This window comes from Phragmites australis, chromosome 4, assembly GCF_958298935.1.
Source record: "Phragmites australis chromosome 4, lpPhrAust1.1, whole genome shotgun sequence".
Lineage (NCBI taxonomy): Eukaryota > Viridiplantae > Streptophyta > Magnoliopsida > Poales > Poaceae > Phragmites > Phragmites australis.
The window spans coordinates 14,820,158-14,842,573 of NC_084924.1; the positions used below are offsets into that span (position 1 = coordinate 14,820,158).

The 22,416-nt window shown below is 41.6% G+C and overlaps 1 protein-coding gene and 1 pseudogene across 5 annotated transcripts; both read left to right on the forward strand.

The window, feature by feature from the left end:
• The first annotated feature begins 4,901 nt into the window (after window positions 1-4,901).
• LOC133915797 (glycosyltransferase BC10-like) lies at window positions 4,902-8,518 on the forward strand. 5 transcript variants are annotated; one of them, XM_062359110.1, is made up of 4 exons: window positions 4,903-6,802; window positions 7,529-7,719; window positions 7,998-8,086; window positions 8,448-8,518. In XM_062359110.1, exon 1 carries the CDS (start codon window positions 5,658-5,660, stop codon window positions 6,744-6,746), a length of 1,089 nt encoding a protein of 362 aa, XP_062215094.1. In that variant the 5' UTR covers window positions 4,903-5,657; the 3' UTR covers window positions 6,747-6,802; window positions 7,529-7,719; window positions 7,998-8,086; window positions 8,448-8,518. The 5 variants fall into 5 exon arrangements, with proteins under 5 accessions (XP_062215095.1, XP_062215096.1, XP_062215094.1 ...); XM_062359109.1 differs by lacking the exon at window positions 8,448-8,518 and having other exon boundaries at window positions 7,998-8,247; XM_062359111.1 differs by lacking the exons at window positions 7,998-8,086; window positions 8,448-8,518 and having other exon boundaries at window positions 4,902-6,802; window positions 7,140-7,927.
• LOC133914626 (uncharacterized) lies at window positions 7,496-12,677 on the forward strand (annotated as a pseudogene).
• Window positions 12,678-22,416: the final 9,739 nt, after the last annotated feature.

A 22,416-nucleotide genomic window follows, 5' to 3' on the forward strand; every position in this document is an offset into this window, starting at 1 on the left:
TACCCCGAATGGGCGACCATAGTTAAGCCTATTTCAGCGCCTAGGGGGAACAAGAGCATGTATTTCTCTGCCAAGCATGCATCTGTCCGGAAAGATGTTGAACGCGTATTTGGCGTGTTGCAGTCGAGGTTCGCCATAGTTCGCGGTCCAGCAAGAATGTGGGATGAAACCACACTGCACAACATTATGACTGCATGTGTCATAATGCACAATATGATCATTGAGGACGAGGGGACCGGCCCAGATGTGGACGAGGTGTTTGATTACATGGGCGAGAAAGCGACCGCCCGCCGCAATCCTGACCAGGCTGTACTGCAGTACATAGAAGTCACTGAAGCAATCAGGAACCGGGCATTGCACCACCAACTACGTGATGATCTCGTGGAGCACTTATGGAGTCGTCATGGAGCACATTAGATTTGTCATCACGTTCCATCTAGATTACGCGCTGTCGTTGCGTTGTCAGTCATCGCTTTATTCAATGTCAATGTTTACTATCGCAGTGTATCGTAATGTCTGTTTCAGTTATGTCAGATGTAATCGTAATGTATCAATGGATTTGTAGCAATGATTCAAATGCAATCTGTTTTAGTTGTGTACTGAGCAATTGGAGTTTTTTGCCTATACGCGCATTGCGGTCAAACCAGTCGGCCAGGGCTCCCCTCTTCTTTCCTTTTCGAACATACCAACTCATGTACTTGTGCGTACAGGTTTTGCATATTTGGAAGCAACTTGATGTACCATAGGAAGCACACAAGTGAAATCATGGAAGTGAAGCAAACTGATATAGGTTTGTAGGGACTTTAGCCGACCACATTCAGCTCACACACAGGTCCACACAACAATTCATAACAGATTACACGACACATGTCTGCAATGGATACAGGTCTCGCAAATCCACACATCATCAACTACGGGATATGTCCTGCGGCCTTCCACCGCGCAAGGATCTCCTCCTGCCTCCCCTTGTAGTAGTCTCTGAGGGGACCAGTAACACTATCCAAATCGACCTTCATTATACGCTCATCCTGATCATTTACTCGGACGGATGCTTGAAGACGCATGACAGAAACCTGCTCCTTCTTCAGCTCCACCATAACCTTCTTTGTTTCAATGATTTCAGTTAGTTGTGTGTCATACATGCCGAGCGAAACGGTAGGCAAAGATGCTGTGGAGGCTGATTTGCGAGCACGAGCCGCTTTTGCTGTGTCCCTTCCAATGGGCCTAGAAACCTCGGCCGATGCATTGGATGCTGCGTCGTTCGGGAATTCTGTCCCTGCAATATGGCTGTTCTGTGCGTCGGCCACATCTTTCATCTTCTGCGCCTTGGCGGACTCATGCGCGTGCCACTTGGGGTGCTCGGCAAGCATCACCCAGCAATGCATGTAAGCAAAAGGCCTGCCCTCAATCCCCTTGTATGCTGTGCAAGCCCGCGCCATCTGCGAATAAAGGAAACCATGAGATACAATCTACAGAACTGGCACATTGTGTACAAAACTAAATATACATCAACACTTGTACCCAGCAAGCAGACAGGTAGCAAGGGTTCACAAACATCAAGCATACACCTGTTGAACACAATGGGTACTGAAGAGGCCTTCTACACATGTGATGCAAAAAATAGAATTCTACAATATCATACATAGGATTCAGTTACGTTCGCAAGCACGAGTTCACAAACAACCAGCATGCAGGATTGATTTGTGGACAATATCATACAAGTAAGGTTCATTAGCTTGTGTTAGTTACCTTGTCAAGCTCGTTGGTCCCGCTTGGATTGAGCTGCTCCACCTTCCTCACGTGCACAGCAAATTTGGTCACTGCGTCCGTGATGAGCTTCATGTGGTTCACCAAAGCCTTGTCCGACCTCGGCATCATATTCGGCTTCCTATACGTGTTGAAGTACTTGGCGATCCTGCCCCAGTATGTCTCCTTGCTTTGATCAGTTCCCACTACCGGATCCTGGCTCACGTTTAACCATGCGGACACGAGCAGCTCATCCTCCTCATCTGTCCACTTTGTCCTGTCCGTTTTGTTCTCCACCTTCTTCTTCCTCTTTGCGGAGGTCACCTTCTTCGCCCCTGTGTCATCGCTGCCAATGTTGAAATGACCGAGGTCCGGTTCCGTTGCGGGCTGGAATTCTTGACTGTCCGCAACCACGAAATGCCCCAGCTGTGCTGATGGTTCCTCACTGGACGGTCCCCCCTGCAGCGGCGGCACCGACCATGCCATCCGCTGCACGCCGTCCTGCAGAAAGCTTTCATAAAATGGATCCATAGAGCAACTGCAGAGCACAAGGACAAGTATACATTAGCATGATAATGAACCTAATCCTCGAGTATAAGTAGTTAACAAATATTGCAAGGCTCTCATGGGGGCACATTACCAACAAAAGTAAAGGTACAGGTTATGTTTTCAATAGTTTCAAAGATAATTAACCCAATGATACATCCAGGATAGAAATAATGGATTTGATTTCAGAAACAGAAATCACAAATAACTTTGTTTTATGTAATACATAAAAGAAGCTGCATGATCAAAAGGATACCCTTCTTGCCAACAGTTGTTTGTCTCAAATACTCTCCATACAGGATACTCCATACGACCAAAGGATACTGCCTATTCAGACTATGGTGCAGTAAGGTTGTCTCAAATACTCTCACAGCTTAGTTCATGCACATTAGCGAGAATCACCAATCCTACCACAAATTGTAAAAGAGACAAAGACAAATTACTGCAGTCCTGAGGTTGCCATACAGACAGTAATGCACCAAATTTGACATTAATGAAAGATCTGAGACTAGCATGGATATAGACAGAAGGTTTCATGCCATACTAGTGCCATCCTGTACAGGACCTCCTTCAAAGAGAACCATACTAGTTACCTAGGAAGAATAATGTAACTCATAATGTAAGATCTCAGATTACCACGAATAATAGGACTCATGGTACAAGTGCTTTGGTGCCAACAAACTGGTACATTGTAAATTTAAATTCTTCATGCCACAACTTGCCTCGAACAAAATTGAGGTAATTGACAGCAATGAACCAAGAAAAATAACCGCAATGCAACAAATTTGACAGTAAAGACGCAATAGTTAACCTTCATATCTACACATACAGACCTTAATAGCTACACATACTGGATCTCCATCGAAGACAAGCATACAAGGAAACCTAGCAAGAGATGAACAAGACATACAAGAACCAACACCTGAATTGCATATGAAATTGGAAGGAAACCCATACATAATAATGCTTCATAGTTCATACATTGCAGGGACTTAATACATCGCATAATGCTTCATAGTTCAGACATAGCACTCCCAAATCCTACCGATTTCAAACTAAACAAGTCTTGCGTACATAAAACCTAGCACAGCATACATCCATCATCAACAGTGTGGTTGCTACATTGATCATATACTGGCCTTGCCGGGTTCAAGTGACAGCTGAACCACAAATTATCAAAAGGCATCATGTCCAACAGTCCACACCATATGACACAACTATTTCACAAAGTACCGACCCGACTACAGCCTCCACGAACGATCGGATTCAACGGAGAAGCCGTCGTCCGTATCACCACATGGTTCGTCTTCTGAGGTCCAGTCGGCCGGAATGACATCATCGTCGTCAAGGTCGTTCGATCTCGAAGGTTCATCCTCAACAGCCTCACTGCTATTGTCGGCCAATACAACTTGGTTCGCCACGACACCACGTTGGAGAGCATCCTCTACTTGGAACACAATCTGCTCCAAATCCGCTGCAATTGACTCGACCTCCATAAGGGCTAAGTTGAACTCCGCAGCAGCAGGAGTGCTCTCCGGACTAAAGTTCTCGTGTGCCACCTTCTTCAACGCGGATGCCGCCCCCTGCACATGATCCTGCAGGTTGGACACAAGCTTGGCAAGCGTGGTGGCGTCCATCTACAACATGGAGGAGGGAGTCTCAGTACCCAGTGCGATTCTGTGTCGCCGGCAGGCATGCCGAGGCCGACATCGCATATCCAGCTGCCTACCGCCGGTCTACCGGCCCTACCCGAGACGCCCTTCCAAATCGACATGGCGCCCAAGTCCACAGGTCCCGTCCCCGTCGCCCACCTCCCCTCCGACGGCGCCACCCCACGCCACGGCCGAAACGCCTACTACCCCAACCGGCGCTCGTCCCCTGGACCTACTCCGCCCTACAACCTGCCGCCTCTCCTTCAGATCCGATGGAGTTTGAGGAAAAAAGGTGTACCTTCTGGACAGATGGCCGCTCCCGTCCACAGCAACGAGCGGATCTAGCCTCTGGGAGACCAGCGCCGGCGGCGGCGCCAACCGTCCGTTGCCTTCCTCGCCCTCCTCGTGCTCGCCTGCGTCGACGCCCCTCGCTTCCGACGCACCGCGCGAGCCCAACCGCATACGACTTCCCCGGACCGCTTCTCCGCGAAGGGATAGGAGAGAGGTTCCCTCGGGCGAGGGAACCTCTCTCCTATCCCCTCCCACGCCGGCCCGCGACGGGACTCCGTTGGACCTCGCCCGCGGTTCCCCTCGCGTCCTTTTTGCCATCGGGAAGGGAAGAGGAATGGGGACGAGACACCGTTGGAGACAGTCTAAATATGTGTCTTTATGCTGAATTGGGATTTCTTAAAAAATGGCCGAAAGGGTGCAGCACCCACGGCCGCCGACACGTGGGTCCACTCGTCAGCCTCCACCCGCCCACCACCATCCGGCCAGCAGCGGACGTGACGTGACGTGACTGCGCTGGATCATCGTTAGCCTCTCTCTAGTAAGACGGGTCTAGACGCGCGGAGGAGGAGGGGAGGGCGCCTGGAGATTCGCGCCCGCAGCCGGATCCAACCGCCGTGATCCAAAAATAGGCGAGGCGGCCCCCGAAACCGAAGTAACAGTGGGCAGCCACTAAGCACCCCTAATGGCGTCATCGATTAATTGCATCGCCCGCCCCTAATTAACTCGAAGGTCGGGCCCACCGTCCCGTTAGAGCGACGAGCAGGCCCCGGATTTAACCGCCCATCGTCCTCCTCCGCCGCCTCACTCTCCTCCTGCTCCGTTCCCATTCCGCCTCCCCCGTTTCGTCCCTCCCCTGCTCGGCGCGACCCAGAGATCTGTCGCTGGCTACCTCCTCCGCGCCGGGTCGCGCTCTCGGATCCGCCATTCCCCATTCCGCTCCGGGTTTGGCTTTGGCCCCGTTTGGGTTCTTGGCTCGGCTGTTCTTGGCCCTGGGTCGTTCTCGCGGTTTGCGGATCTTGCCCCAGGCTGGGATGGCCGGGGTTTGATCGGGTTGGAGCCTAGAGGCGCGGTGCCATTGGCCATTTCTGGAGGAATCAGCTACTCGATTCCTTCGGTTGCTCTGGTTCTTGCTATAGAGCAGGAAATCTCCCGATTGTTCTTTTTGTCGTGTTTCAATCGCCTTGGTAGCTTGTCCCTAAATCGCAAGATCCAGTTCGCCGGGCGTTTTCGTCGTTCCTAATTTGAAGGAGACTGTCTCCATCAATCGCTCTCAATCTCTTCTTCTTTTTCCCTTGGAGGAAAAAAAATCTGATCTCTGCCCCCCACCAAACCACGCACCCAAGATCCGCTGCATTGGCCGCGAGCTGCTCGCATTCTGCGAATCCTAGTCCAAGAGGCAGGTGCGGCAGCCGCTGGCCGGAGATGATGTCGCCGGCGACGGCGTACACCTCGCCGTTTGTGCTCTCCGTGCTCCTGCTCGTCTCCATCCCGGTCGTCTTCCTCCTCGGGCCTCGCCTCCTCCCGCCCAAGATGCTCCCTGCCATCCCGGACGCCGACGAGTCGGATGACCTCGCCCTCTTCCGCCGCGCCATCCTCTCCTCCTCCTCGGCAACTCCGATGCCCTCCGCGGCCTCCTACTTCTTCCGACGCCGCCCCGCTCCCAAGGTCGCCTTCCTCTTCCTCACAAACTCGGACCTCGTCTTCTCCCCGCTCTGGGAGAAGTTCTTCCGCGGCCACCACCACCTCTTCAACCTCTACGTCCACGCCGACCCCTACTCCGTCCTCGAGCTGCCGCCCACGCCCTCCTTCCGCGGCCGCTTCGTCCCCGCCAAGGCCACGCAGCGTGCCTCCCCCACTCTCATCTCCGCCGCACGCCGCCTCCTCGCCACCGCGCTCCTCGACGACCCCTCCAACCAGTTCTTTGCGCTCCTGTCGCAGTCCTGCATCCCGCTCCACCCTTTCCCCACTCTCTACAACGCACTCCTCTCTGACAATGCCGGCCCTCATGGCCGCCACCGCAGCTTCATAGATATAATGGACAACATGGACAACGATGCCACGCTGCTGCACGACAGGTACTATGCCCGAGGTGATGATGTGATGCTCCCGGAGGTGCCATATGATCAGTTCCGTGCCGGGTCGCAGTTCTTTGTGCTGACCAGGAGGCATGCCATCATGGTTGTGAGGGATATGAGGCTGTGGAAGAAATTCAAGCAGCCCTGTCTGATCAAGCGCAGGGATTCATGCTACCCGGAGGAGCATTACTTCCCCACGTTGCTGGATATGCAGGATCCTGAGGGTTGCACCAAGTATACCTTGACAAGGGTAAACTGGACGGATTCAGTTGCGGGCCACCCACACATGTACCAGCCTGGTGAGGTATCGGCACACCTGATCAGGGAGCTGAGGAAGTCGAATGGAACATATTCATACATGTTTGCTCGCAAGTTTGCCCCTGAGTGCCTTGAGCCGCTGATGGAGATTGCAGACTCAGTCATCCTACGTGACTAGGCCATCAGCAACCCCCATTTGGGGGTGTTGGAGTTTGTACACTGAGATGAATTGAGGTATGGTAATGTGCACTTGCTGCGGCATTGCTGAAAGAACTAATCTTCTATTTAGGTGTTGTGTTGGAGAGAAATGTCACCGAATGGAGTGTACATAGTACGGAATGTGAGGGTATTAGGCTGTTCAGTAATCTGTATGCTTAACAATTTCATAATAAAGCGGCATACTACATTAGATTGTTGTTGTGTCATCAATCAGAATGGTTGCAACTTGTAAAATTAGGTTGTTGTGTCAGGCATTGCAAGTTTTCTACTTATGTTAGACCAACTACGAAATGCTGGCCTATATGGTTGATCTAGTATTGCTGAACAATGATAAGGCCATCTTTGAATGCAGACATTTCCTTCGTTTGGTAGTTGTTTCTGTGTGTAGTGGAAGAAATTCTCATGAGGGCCCTACACCACAACCGTTGCATTATGATCTAAGTCACAAGCAGGTCATGCTAGATTTAATGTACATTGATATTCCTTACTGTCTGTTTCTTTATTCTGTCAAACCTGCAATGCCTTGTATTGTGATCTCAGTAAGAGAATACATTTTTGTGGCTGATACTTCAGTCGTTCATATGCTAGATCCAATGCAATGTTCATTGTTACGACCTATGGAAATCCTTACCGTCTATTTCTTGATTCTTTTGAATCTTTGCTCATGTAATTTGCTCGACCACATTGTAATGCACTGTCAATGCTTCCATGGTTCTGCGGAACTTGCTATTCTTGTTTCAGGTATCGAAGAATGTTAAGCGCAATGCAATTTTGCTTTCACTCCAGGGCTGTGATCGGATGGAGAAACAAGAAGTTGTCCATCTCTGCTCTCCAAAACCTTCTTGAGGAACAACGTATGCCCTTCTTGCCCAGTTTATTACCTGGAGACGTGGTGCTGCTCGGAGAGTATGGCATGGCTACAAATTGTCTATGTGAGTACACTGTTGGAACGTGACACTTTGTTGGCAAGTAATAGTGCAGTAGTTAGTGCAATCATCCTATGTGTTACATGGAGGCACACTGTCAATACGATGGATTGTAAATTCTGTTGAATATATACCAATCATGCAGCTTACTGTAATCCTCTTTTGATGGTTTAGCCTGTGCTAATGCCATGGTGTTGTTGCCTTGTTTTTTTAAGTCATTCTGGCCCTTTGAATAGATAATAAATAAATTAATAATAATAGACCATATTTGACTTTGGTTGTAGGATGCTTTTGCATAAAGTCTTTGTAAGGAGAAAAAGGAAGAGCCAATCTGACCTAACAGGGCAAGTCATGCAAGCAACCTTAAACCCTAGTATACCCTTCACTATTTCTAAGATTATTCTTTTCAATATTTTGAATCTACTGGGCGAACTTTGTTAGGTTACCTGTTTTCCCGCTTACACTGATTGTTACGTGCCCTGCATCTGCCCCACCTCAAAATTATACCAACCACTGTTATGTACTTTTGTGTCTAGATCATGAAAAGGATAGGACATGTTGTGTTGGTTATGCTGCTAGACTAGTAGTGGGCTACTACTACAAATGGTCTAGCCTAGGAAAGCATGTAAAATTTCAGGTCACAGATTCTGGATAGAGTGCATTTCTGTATATCCTGTCAGAAACAAGAAGCTATTTTTGATCAACGTCTGCTAACACCTTGCATTTCTTGCTAGATTTGAAAGTAAACTGTGAGCAATTGAGGAGCACAGGAAACGTCTTTCTCTGCCAAATATATATCTATGCCAGATCTAGATGATTCCCTTTGCTCCCGCTTTGCGGCGGCTGTCATTTTGTTTTCACATTCGCCAATTAGGTTTTTGGTTGCTCATTTTGACCTTTCTGATGATTCTTTTCAGAATGGTTGATGTTGACAACTAGTGTTAGCAATAACATTCTCCAGGAAATTACCAAACCAGACCGTTCTTATCCGGTGATCAATTTTTTTGTTACCTCTCGCGATAGACACCAAGCTGACTGCGTAGCATTTTTTTTTCGAGCACGTGTTTGATGAAGAAGATTGCCTATCGTTTGAAGTGTCGCACTACGACACCAAATCCTTACTGTGTGGTACACCTGTTCTCTTTTACTCATCGTTTTGGATATCAACATGGTGATGCATGCATACACTCGTTTGGTTATTAGTATTTCTAACTACATGGTAGAAAATATTTGAAAAAAATATAATGATTCAAATAAATCGATGATAATTCTAAAACTTATATGTGTATATAAATTTGTAGGACAAACTTATATGTATCGTGTTGGAAAAAGGAAGATGCCTGGTAAAACTTTGGCGTCTATCTTTGCCGAAAGGAAGTTTCAAGTTGAGGTTCCCCAAGCCTTTTCTGATTTAGTGCACCTTTTTTTTATCTGCTACATTCTTCAGCAGTTCAACGTTGACATTGAAGGTGGCCAGCTCTAATTCTGCGATTTATAAAAAGACAAAACAGAGAAAGGAATATACATCACACGCAAACATACTGCTACAAATAAAGAATGTCCACAAACGTTCGGCTTATCGGATAGTGATAGACTGACTCACTATCACATTTGTCGATTGCTACTAGAGCTGCTCGCCAATTAGAAAAGAGTTCAAGGCAAGTAATGAGGTCAAGGCAGCGACTGTCAGGTGCAAAGACAAGTATCTGCTCTAGATTTTCCTGACAGATCGATATATGTAAACAGTCGTACATGTTATAGAACGGTTTATGGAAAATCTAGCAACAACATTTTCGTTTTATCTAACAGAATTCGTTAAAACTATTATTATTTGAATTTTATGTGGTAAAGTTAACTGTGCTAAAATCTGAAAATGGAAGGAGTGCCGGCGGTACCGCTCCATCATCTTCATCTGTGGGCCAACATTACTGACGTGGGCTCAACACGCAACCTGAATACAAATCCAGCCCAAAAACAATCCCGACTTCCGCAAAGAGCTCGGCCCGTACAGTCGACGGCCCAAAAGGCCCACATCCAACTGAAAGGGATGGCCCACCACTCTCACCTTGTCCACTCCCTCACCCCACGAGCTCTCCCCTTCAAACAGAGGAGGAAAAAACGGCCAGCTCCCTAGCCTACTAGTGCTCCCACGGCCCCGCAAAATCTCGCCGCCGCGCCGTCGCGGATGCTGCTCGCCGCCACCTGCCTCGCGCAGCTAGCGGCGGGGGACACGAACGGGGTGTATGAGCCGTGCAGCGACGCGCGGATCCAGCTCCTTCTTCTCCGGCCCCACGCAGCTCTCCCCCTGCGACCGCCGCCTCAACCTCGCCTCCACCGCGCAGCTCGCCGTCTTCCGCCCCAAGGTCGACGAGATCTCCCTCCTCACCGTCACAGGCTTCAATCCCGTAAGAGATCCCTTCCTCCCCGCTTCGTCTTCTTGGTTGCTTTGTGTTTTACGATTTTCCGCTCGGAGTAAGTAGGTTGGGTGGATCCGGAGGGGTTGCATTGTACGTGCTCGTGGACATATCGGAGTAGGTGGATGTCAGTTGGCTTGGCCCTGATAACGTTGTTTTGCATTTCTTGGTTGTCCAAAGCTGGAGGTGGAGTGCTAGGCAGCACCTATTCGGCTACGGAAGTACGTCATTTTTCTAAGAAACCCAATACATAGATACGTTTTACTTTTTTTTTTTAAAAAAGTAACAGGTTACTTCCATGTAATACCTAAGCTCTACTACATAACATACTACAAGTCTCAAATTTAGGACATATTAAATTCTAGTAATAAGCTGCCGCTGCCATCAATCTGTCACTCGGTCACCAGTCAGTCTCCAAGCATCTATAAGAGTACAGATAAAGTTCTAGCAAGAATGTAAGACACATATAATCATACCTAGCTGAATTTCGATAAAAGCACAAGCTTGTAGGACATGTTTATATCATCTGAATCACTCAGAGGCTACTACTATTGCCAGCATGTCCTATCAAACCAGAGCATATTCCTAAATTTAACTCATCAGTAATTTGCATATGAGATGACAAAAGGTAGTTCAAATTATGCAGTATCAACACTAGTTTGCTTTGTCATCTTCAATTCTTCACAACATGCAAAATTGTTTCCACTCCATACGAATCATAACCACCATCCAATTTTGTTAACTTCCAGTGCACTAAATAAGTATTCAACACGCCATCCTTGCCGCAACGGGTAAAAACCGGAAGTTTACTCCAGCAACCGAAAAATCAATGCACCATCCACTCCGCAACCCGAAAAAACCGGAAGATTACTACCGCAACCAGAAAAAACAATAATTTTACTCCCGCAACATGAAAAATGTGTAATTTAGCGCGCAACCGGAAAAAGCCACCCTGCTAGCCTTTAAATATAGGTTATTTCCTTCTCCTCTCAAATCCCCCATAAACCATCGAAGATCTCCAGATCCGGATTTGTAGTCAATGCCTGGTGGGGTCGATTTGAGAGGGATGTGAATCCCTCCGTCTTGCTATGCTCGCTCCCCAACGTTCACCGACGAGTGAGACGTCGTTCATTGGTGCAAGTGAGGTTGTACATGTGGAATATCCATCGGCATCTCCATCCATTGCTCACGCATCTCCCATCTCCGCCATTGACCAATTGACGTAATTGGCGATGTCGGCGTGGGTTTTAGTCCAAGCGTTGAGTTTCTTTTGTGTACAATTTTGATCTTAAGTTATTGTGATGTGTAAAGGGATTTTTTTCTGTAATCTTTTCTAGTACAGAAATAAACCTGTTGAATCATATTGTGACAATTGTTTCATCTTTGTTTGGTAAAATTTCGAGTGGACAGATCATTTAGTTCATGTTTTTCTCGTATTTTTTTATCTTCCTGTTCTTTACTCAACTGGAAACAATAATTGTTAGAACCAGAAAAGTACTGAGGAAATGATGAAATATTTATGTTAAACACGGAAGTTGTCTTTTACTCAACCGAAAAAGATAATCGTCAGAACCGGAAAATAATGTAAATAGCAATAAAACAAGTGATTTCACGATATTAAAATAATAAAACAAATTATTTCACACATCACATATATGACCACAACAATAAAATAATAAATGTCCCGAGGAAAGCATCAGTTGTATTGTGTTATCACCTAGGTTGTATTTTGTTATTACCGATCAAGTTTACATTGTCATGGCACATTGATGGTCACTTGTCAGCTCCAAGTAGCTTTTTTGTTTTCTGTATTCATGGTTAAACGCATGCATCTAATGTTGGAATTGTCAGTCTATTACCCAGATCTTGTGCATATTTTCTAGGCTTCAGTTGGTGGATACATGGTAGCATTTGCTGGTAGGAAGTATGCAGCAATATCTGTTCCAATCTTTGTCTCCAACTCCTCGGTTACAGTGTCCAGCTTCACCCTGGTAAGGAACTACAAATGTACTGTTATGTCCAGCATGGGTGAACTTGGAGACTAGAAATTCTGAATCTTTCTGCTACCTGATGACACTTCTCTAGGTTCTTGAGTTCAGCAAAGTCTGACTTGAAAACTTGCACTGGAAGAAGGATGGGTGTGATGCTTGCTCAGGCAAGTCAAATTTTGTTTGCCTCGGCAAACAAACTTGCGCCATTAGAACACAAAGCTGCAAGAACCAAGGCCTGTCGATTGCAGCATCGGCATCCAGCTGGCTTTCTCTGGCACCGACAAGCACGAGTCAGTCCTGAACTCATGGTATGAGGTGTCCAACCTGCGACAATACTCCCTCTGTGGACTCTATTCAAACCTCAAGGACACCCTGAGCGGCCAGTTCAACAAGATCTTCTAGGCTGTTTGGCCCGGCCGTTGTTTATTCTCTACTGCTCCTACCACTTTCGATCTCCCTGAATCCTGATGTTGCACGTAACGTTGCCCCGTCAGGTTGCTTGCATTCAGACTGATTTTAGCTTGTGTGGAAGGCTCAACCATATGCATCATTGGTGTCATTTTCTCTGAGTGTTCTTTTTATTGCCATTTGCACTTAACTTTCATTTTGTGATGACCTGTTGCTGACGATGTTTACTGCTCAAGACAAATTCATATTGTCCGGTTTGCATAATTGTAAAGTGTATCTTGGTCCTCGTGATATCGACAGCTTGTACCCATCATCGATTGCCTCGGATTTCTGAAAATGTCCTGTGATCGCCCGGTAGTTGAGCTGGTTCAGACTCTTGGATTTTCCTTTTTTAATTCTGTCCTACCTTGTTGAGTAATTTTCCTTTGTCTTCTCCACAAGCTATTGCGATTGTTAGTGACACGCAATGGCATTATTGAGTTGTTTATAAATTCACAAAACAATAGAGTATGTATCTGACTTAACTGGGAATTCATGCTCCTAAGAATAGGTTGAGCACTATCGCTGCCCCGTTTGGAACGGAATTTTTTGTATGAATTACACTGTTTCCTGCAAAATCACAAGTTTCTCGTAGTCCAAAATACAAATATCAGCAACATGCGAATCTGAGTAATTTCCGAAGGGAGCAAAAACGAGCCGTCTCCCCTTCGGCAACAGAGTCAGAACAACAAATTATCGCCGATGGAATGACAGATGAAAAGGGAAAGAAAATGTGAGCTGGTGAACTGAATATCCAATGCTGGGTTGTCCCATTTGCACATGTATTATACGCTAAGGGTTATCAGTAAACTAGGATGCTGTTCCTTTAAATTCGCCAGACTGACTTAAACCTCCCATTTCATTTGGTATTCTTGGAACAAAGATTTGCCGGTTCTTTTCTCCAGAGCAGTTTAGCATTTCACAGGCTGCTGCTCTGGCCTGCATGAGTTACATGAGCTAGGTGAGGACACGCAGAAAAATGCTGGATGACCCACAAGCATCACCACTCCAGGGACCGTATTTGCATCCTGGGTTTCTTGGCTTCTTTGCCGATTGTTGATGGACCACAGGACCAGTGCATGATATCACTCTAAAAAAACCACCTAGGCAGAATGGCATGAAAAAGATACTCCCTCTGGTCAAAATACATAATGTTTTTGATTTTTTATGGTTTTTAATATGCAACTGTGACTGCTATTTTCTATTAGAATACAGTTATAATATCTAATAAAATATAATATTATAAAAATATTTTTCAAAATAAATCTGCATATCATTTTTAGTTTCTAAACTAAAATTTTTAAAAGCTATTGACAGTCAAATTTTAAAAATTTAATCAGATTTTAATTAAAATATTAAATATTTATGATCGGAGAAAATACACATATACAGCTCACCAAAGCTGAAGCAAGGGGAATCAAACTTTGTGTCATCCAAAAGAGGTTAAAGATGCAAAAATTTGCACTATGAGAGGACAGCCAGGAGACAGAAGCAGCGCTAAAGGGCAGTCAAACTCTTGCACAAAGGGAGCATTTAAGGGTATATTTGGTTGCTCGAATGATATTTTATAGAGCTGCATCGTATAAATAGGTTGAAGGGAAGCAAGTTGAGTGGAGTTATATGTGTTGAAAAGAAGAGTGTTTGTTTGGTCGTATCCGTCTAGATATGCTAAGATAATTTTCTGTTTGATTGACTGAATCTGAGGTTGCATGAGCGGATGCAAAAGTTGATATTGTGATTAGTTACTTGTATGAAAATGATTTTGTGATACTAATAAGTGAATTCACCTACATGAGCAAATACAGAGCCTACATCCGTCGAGCCAGGCTAAGAAGTGAAGATCGAACTCCTCAGCCAGAATAAGACCATATATTTACATCCGCTCTTAATAAATATAAACAACTAAACACATTTCTTTATAAGATTATACGTATCTGCTCATACAGATTAAGGAAAATTCAAGAAACCAAACTGACCTTAAGTTTATTCTACGGCAAATGAGTACTACCTTCGGTCCGATTTACTTGTCGGTTGGGATTTAGACGCATCCAATTACGTACAGATTTGACCATTGGCCATTAAGTTTTCTAAATATGTATAAATAAAAAATAATAAAATTATATGTTGCTAATGAGAGAGAGAGATATATCATTGATAAGTTTGAATACTTTTGTATATAGTCAAAGGGTAAAAGTTGGGTTGGACGTATTCTAAGACATACTCTTTTCGTCTTAAAATAGATGATATTTTAAAATTAAGTATAAGTATTAAGATGAAAAATAAAATAATTATCTTACTCTTTTTTAATATCATTAATTACATTAGAAATGAGACTCAAATTAGGAGGAAAGTTACTTAAAGAAGGGATAAAATTGAAAAACTTTGACTAAAGTTATTTTGAAATTGAAGACACCATTTTGAATATTATACAAAATGCTAAAACATCAGCTATTTTGAAATGGATGGAGTATTTATTAGTAAAAAGCTGTCTGAATCAACTCCATGTAGGTTAGAATCTGAATCTTCGTTCTCTACTAGGGCAAAGTGAGCAGTATATTTTAGTCCTAGTAGGATGAATGCAGGAAGTTGCGAAGGAGTAGAACATGAGGGTGTCAACGATAGGCAGAGGATAATGGGGGCTTTTGTTGCTCGAATGTTTGAGACTGTTCGTATTTACAAGTTAGGCTTGTCTCAGTTAGACTAAATGTATGTAATAGTAATTTGTTTGGTTAGTTATATATGTTTAATCTGGTTAAGAAGAGATTGTGTTTGGTTGAATGTATGAGTATATATTGTATGAGATTAAAATAAAAATTAATTGTTAACGTGATGTTTATTTTGCATAAATACACTATATAGTACTTAATTTATCATATTAAATCTTAATTCAATTTGAAATATACTAATATAAGTTATTACTCATTAACTATATACTAATAGCATTATTAACTGTGCTAGGCATGCATCCTGCGAGTCTAGCTCTAAAGAAATGCAAGTTAAATCCATTTTTCAGGAGCCAACTCATACAGTGATTTTGCATCTCATAAATCAAACTCCAAGATGGCACAGGCAATCAAACACCAAGATACTACATCTTGTGAGTCTGTTTGGAACATATACAGCTAATCAAATAAGCCTTAAAATAATAACATAAGTCTGTTTGAAATATATACACCTAATCAAACAAGCTTTAAATTAGTAAGGTGAGGATGGAAAAGTGGTAGGAGGGAAAGAGCAGTGGTCACACATCAGGGCACCACCAACCAATGTAAAAAAGATTTTGAGTGCAGCATCGGGAAGGAACTCAGTGCAGAATCAGCCCCACAGCTGAGCTGGAGATCCAACACACGTTTGTATTGTTTGCCATATCAAAACCTTTTTGAGGAAAACTATTGCATGCCTTACTATTGAAGTGATTTTAAAAAAAAAGAAAGTCACTGACAATTTGTATTCTGTGCTTTTCACTATATTGTACCAGACTGATTCTTCACTACTTTTATGGTTGCACAAGTGGAATTTGACTACTACTCCACTGAATTCTTTTTTCTTGTATTCTAAGTCACTCGCTAACTGTGTATATTTTATATGGATCTAGTAATACCATTATATATATATGGTTAGAACTTAAAAAAGTTTGACCAATATAGATAAAACGACTTATGTTCTGTATCACAGAGAGTACACGAAAAGTCTCCACGGAACTAGTGTTAATTCTTACCCTGCACAGACACTCCGTTTACTAAAGAACTCATTTTATTGTCTTCTATCTACACATGTGGATAACATGTGTAAAGTGGAAGAACAAGATGAATCATATCTCTCAACCTTTATAAATTTTACAAGCTGTAAATGCAGGGCTTGCAAGCACCCGCAATAAACTAGAGTCCGACAAATTGCACATATTTATTTACTCTGATCCTTAGTGTTAGAATCTCACTTAAGAATGCCCAAGTTGTCAATGAAACCCTTTTGCTATAACAACTGGTCTATACAATTATTATTTGTTGAAAGGTTTTAAACAAGCATCACTCTAAATCCTATCATTTATGGACAGAATTGAATAACAAGGACGTACAAAATATTTCTAGCATACCTGTCGTGCATTATTTATATGTCTCCAAATTAAAAGTGCATCTCAACAGCTCAATCGAATTTCTTCAGCTGCAACTGTATAAATAAATAAAAAAAAGTGGCTCCAATGACGATAGCGCTTCATTAGATCTTAACCTACCACTACCTAACAAGAGTTCTATTGAAACCAAAAGCAAACTTGCAATGCAGGAAATGACCTCCACTAATGGTTTTGTTCATCAAATATGTTGGTCATATATAGTACTTCCTCCCAAAACTAACAAGAACAGGATCATGTTGCAAAGGTTGCTGATACTGTATCTCTGCAGTTTAAAAGATTCTGGCTGCTTCTCCACTAATGAAAATACTGCTAGATCACTTTGCACTTTTTTTCCATGGAGTTTATTTTGTGGATAGAGTTTGGCATGATGGCCCATGTTACATGCAGTGGCTTCTTTGATCTTTCTCTACTAGCAAGTGCTCAGTGCACAAGTATCAGATGTGGGGTATACTTCTATTTTCACTTAATAAAAGTTTCATAAATTTTAAACTAATGGTTAGACACGATGAGTTTGTACTATATGATGGAAATTTTAATATGTCCTTATCCGTACGTTGAAATGGTGCAGCTTGACGTCAGCGATGATTTTAGAGCGACCCTTTGTCACAATGGTAATGCAAATCCAGGAATCAAAAGTGGGCTCCTTAATTTGATAGTTTATTTGGACCCACCTTAGTGGAGATTATTATTTTAATTTCCTCTTAATTTTTTATGCTCCATTTCATATGTATCTACTAGTAGTTCATAATTTTATTAGTATGACAGCCCAATTATATAAGAGAGTTTCTCCAACGCATTCATTGGTTTGGTGCGCGCGGGCATGTGTGATATGACACATTATTGTCCCTGCTTCATCACAAATTGATATATCTTTTTTAGAAAAAGAATGATTATTTGTTATTCCCCTTTATATAAATGTATTTATTTTTAATATGGCACAAGGTTACTTCCTACCATCATAAAAGAGCAACATTTCAAAAATGAATATATTATTTAATACACAAATATGACAATTTTATTGCAATATATGCTTAACACATGATAATATTATGCAATTCTTTCTGTCATGAATATGCACATATCATTTTTTATACGAAACTGTTGTATAATGGGCAGCATTTTTGTATAGAGCATATTAGCGCTACTTTCACTTGGCCAATATGAATACTTCCTCTAATCCAAATATATGTTCATTTGGACTTGAGCACAAGAATTAAGGTGAGAGGTACAATAACCCTATTGCACATCTATTATTTTTTAAAGTTAAGGTGGGTGACAAGTTTACTGTATTGATTTGGTACATTTAAGTAGGGGTAGACATAGAAGAATGAAATAAAAAGATGCATTTGAATTATTGATGGACTTATATTTGTGAATTGAAAGAGTGTTAAATGGATTTAGGCTGGTTTGGCAGAGCTCTAAATAAAAAAAAAAATTAGAGCTAGGTATTTCTAGTTTTAGAAATTCGTGGAGCTGGATCTAATATGTACATCGAGGATGTTTGGATAAATTCTTTTATCTCGATTTTAGTCTAAAAATAAAAGTTTAAATCATATTATCTTAATCTACAAACTTAAGATCTAATATGGAGCTGAAGCCTACCAAGCATGGCTTTATATTTGGGATAGAAAGAAGTATGCTTTTTTCTCATATATATTAGCGGTAAAATTTAAAAGTCAGTGCCCCTTATTGAAATGACATACATTTATAAATGAAAGTAAGTAAGAACACATCTCTTTGATAAATTCCATTACTTATATTTTACTATTAAGAAAGTACTTGAACTATAAAAGATGACATTTAAGACAGACCCTGGCACGATTATGGAACTTGCGCAGGTTCATCTACTCATTGTGCACTGGCTTCACTCCTGATCCGACTCCTTGAGCACTACGCACTTATTAGGTTTTTAATACGTTCGTTTACCTAATAACAAGCAGTGTTGAGCTGTCTGTTATTATTAACCAGTTTTATTTATTTTTAATTAAAGCTATGTACAAATAATAATGTATAAGGGTTCACTACTTCAGAACAGGTTATTATAGACAATTATGTGTTATGTCTCTATAAAAGTCTATGTGATATCAAACTTGTTATAAACGGTTACAATTTCGTTTGTAACAGAGTTACACATAGACAAATATAAATAAGACTTGTATCTGTGATATAGCTACACGTATATACACATGCGTATTAAGGGTTACATACGATTTTTGTTGAAGCCCACCTATATAAAAAAAACATTTGTGTGACTATTTTCCTCTGAGAAACTATTTTGCTTCTTGACTGCTTTCATGATATGACATATATCACACTTCATAATATATATAAGAACATCACAGACATATACATATCACAAATAAGAATATCACACAAATATATAACGTATAAGAACACAGATATATAATACATAAGAATGTATTTTTCTATATACATAATCACAGCAGCATACATTATTCAGAACATAAACCTATATACAATCTCTAATTATATCGTTTGGTCTTCCAAAAGGATAAGATGATTGACAACATTGACGTCGTCTTCTAGAAAAGATGAGATAATTAGCATCATTGATGTCATCTTTAAAAAGGACGAGATGATTGACATCATCTTAGTTGCATGTGTTTCACCACAATGTCAACCCAAACATCACATTCAATCATCATCTCGTTGTCCTCTAGATCAGGCTTTATCCTGACTAACTCAGTCATGTGCTAGAACCAAACTACATTACTTTCAAATTATCAGCCCTTATTAAGTAAGAGATGACGGTTTTAAAAAAGTCTTGCAATTCACGAAAGTGTTTCCATTGTGAGAAACAACCATAGAGAAGTTTTCATCGGGAATAAAAGACAATAGAGCGTGATTCACAACAAAAATTAAGTCTACGATGGTGCCCTTCACAGCAACGAAGAATACATGTTCCACAGGACCAAAATCAACACTAAGCATCCAAGCAGCCATAGGAAAGACCCTATCCTCCCAACGCTTGACAGCAGTGAACAAAAGCAATGCATATATGGGACACATAAACACCACATTACCCTCAGTACATAGATCGAATTGAACCCTAACAAAACCACAATACAAACCCTACTCACCTCAATTCAGGAAGGGGATTCGGTACCCAGATCTCAAACCTCCTTTGAGAAAACAAACCATAGAAAAACTTTGCGAAAGGGGCTCGGATGGCAATGAGGAGAGCGAGGGGGATGAACTTCTAGTTGCTTTAGTAAAGGAGATGAGTGGTTTGTGTCTATGGGTGGTTGGGAAGCTGAGGAGCGGGCATCAAATTTAAAATAATACCTAGGTCTTTAACTATATATGGTTTTTCAGAAAATTTGTTTGTATCTATCATACAGATGCAGACAGATCTTACAAGAAACTATCTGTAACAATATCACAGACGAATTTTTCTAAACTCTATCTGTATCTGTATGATAGAAACATATATATTTGTAAAAATCGTATGTGAGTTCTAGCACACCTAGACAATAGTCGTGTTACAAACGTAGTCTTAGCAACCATCTATAGGTATTTTTGTCAGTGATGAGTCTAAGAAACCGTCTATGACACTTCATCTGTTTTCACTAATTTTGTAGTATTGATCCATTTGGAACGTATGAATGTCACAATAAAAAAGTTTAATTCTCACTGGAATAAGAAAAAAAGACTCCCATGTTCCGGACATGGCCAGTGAGTGCACAAATCCTGAATTTCTCTTTGTCCTATATGATTTCCATCTTATGAAAAAAAAAAGCACATGAATAGGAACTGGCTACAATGAAAAAAGAAAAAATACTAAAGGTCAAGGGCGCCCAAAAGAAAATTCTGGATTCTAGATCCTAATATGATTGTGGGTCTCATCTTTCAAACAACAAGTGCACCATGCATATAGAATGTTCACACCTAATTTATATTGTCCTCGTGAGTTCTTATTATTAATATCATCTGTTTGGGTTATATATGTTATGTGAGGAAGAAAAGTAGTGATTTTGTTTTGTTTCCTAACATTCGTAATGACAGTAGGAGTTAGTAGGTGGGTCTACCATTTTAACTATCTAAATGAAAGTTTATTAGTTGTAATACAACCATTTGGTAGAGCATGTTAAGAAGTTTCGAAGTTTTCGTTAGATTTCAAAATTTCCAGTTGGAGCACCATATCCACTCAACTGAAATTGATGGAGGTAACATTACAAGAGAAATTATTTGTATAGATGGTTTAGAAATCTCGTGCGGAATACTTTTTAGAACCGTCTATAGAAAAGAGTCTATACAAATCATTTGTACAGACAGTTCCAAATAAAACCGTCTGTACTAAGTTTTATAAGCTAAAAAACTATTTTCCAACCCACATCAACCCTCTATATTATTATATAGGTACGATCGTAAATTATACAATTTTTCATGTGAAATGTCACGAGTGCATTTTCTAGGAGTCGAATTCTCAACCTCTGACCTCGTGCGAACCTTTCTTACCATCTCACATGTCGTTCATTGCTAATCATTGTATGAAAATAATTTGTATAAGAGATACGCTCAAAATAAGTGAGATATTATTAGTACCTATGGTTACAAACTACAACCATCTGTACTAATAATATAGATAGTTCTAGTCTAATTAAAATTGTTTGTACTGTTCTTTTTTATATAGATGGTTCTAATACTATTACAGTATATAGTATAGACTGTTCTAAACTAGAACCATCTGTATAAAAGGAACAGTACATACGGTTCTAAACTAGTACATACTGTTGGTACTAATAGTACAGACGGTTGTAGTTTATAACCGTATGTACTGTAGCATCTTATTTTGTTGAAATTACTCGTTATTATTTTCTCAGACGGTTCTAGTTTGAAGTCGTATGTAGTACCCTTTGTACAAATAGCTCTATAGATCTGTCTGTATAGAGACGTCCCACTATATAAATTTTGTAGTAGTACAAACAAACTAAATAGGCATGTCATTTGTACAGTGTTGATGAAGACAATATCGTCTTCACCAATGTGATCTACGTCAGCCTATATGATGAGGAAGATGATCCTGCACATAGTTTAATCCTTATGAGGGTTTTTTTTTATCCAAACTATTTTATATGTGGTTTGTAGTTAATATTAAGTTATGTAATAGTTGTAATGAATTATCTATTATTGTTAGTATTTAATAATAGTATTTAATGACTATTCGCAATTTGCATCTCCCTTGTGGCAACCTGTAGTCATTATGTTGTTTATATTTAATATTAATTCAGACTACTGGTTATTCACAATTTATATCCCTGCTCGTCATAAGCTGCTTGCTACCTTTGCTATCCTTTATTATCATACTACCTATTGAGGAACAGTTTCTATGCTTTATAAATCTCCTTTCCGACTTGTATAACCGATGAATTGCGTTGAGCTTGTAGTGGTTGGGAACATACAAGTGGCTTTCCTAGCCTTGCACCTCAAACACCGTTTTTTTAATTTATGTTGATAGTATTATTGCCAGTTCTAGTTACTAACCGGCAATGATAAACTATCATTGTTGGTTGCAGTTGTGAATCGACAGCGATAGTCTATTATTGTCAGTTGGTTATTTGATCTAACAGTGATAGTATCACTGCCCTATATAACTTTCCTTCTCCGCCTTTCTTTGACATGCCCCAGCTCCCGCCTCATTTCGTGTGACCTCATCCACCGCACAACCTCCTCAACATCTCAAAACACCATACACCAG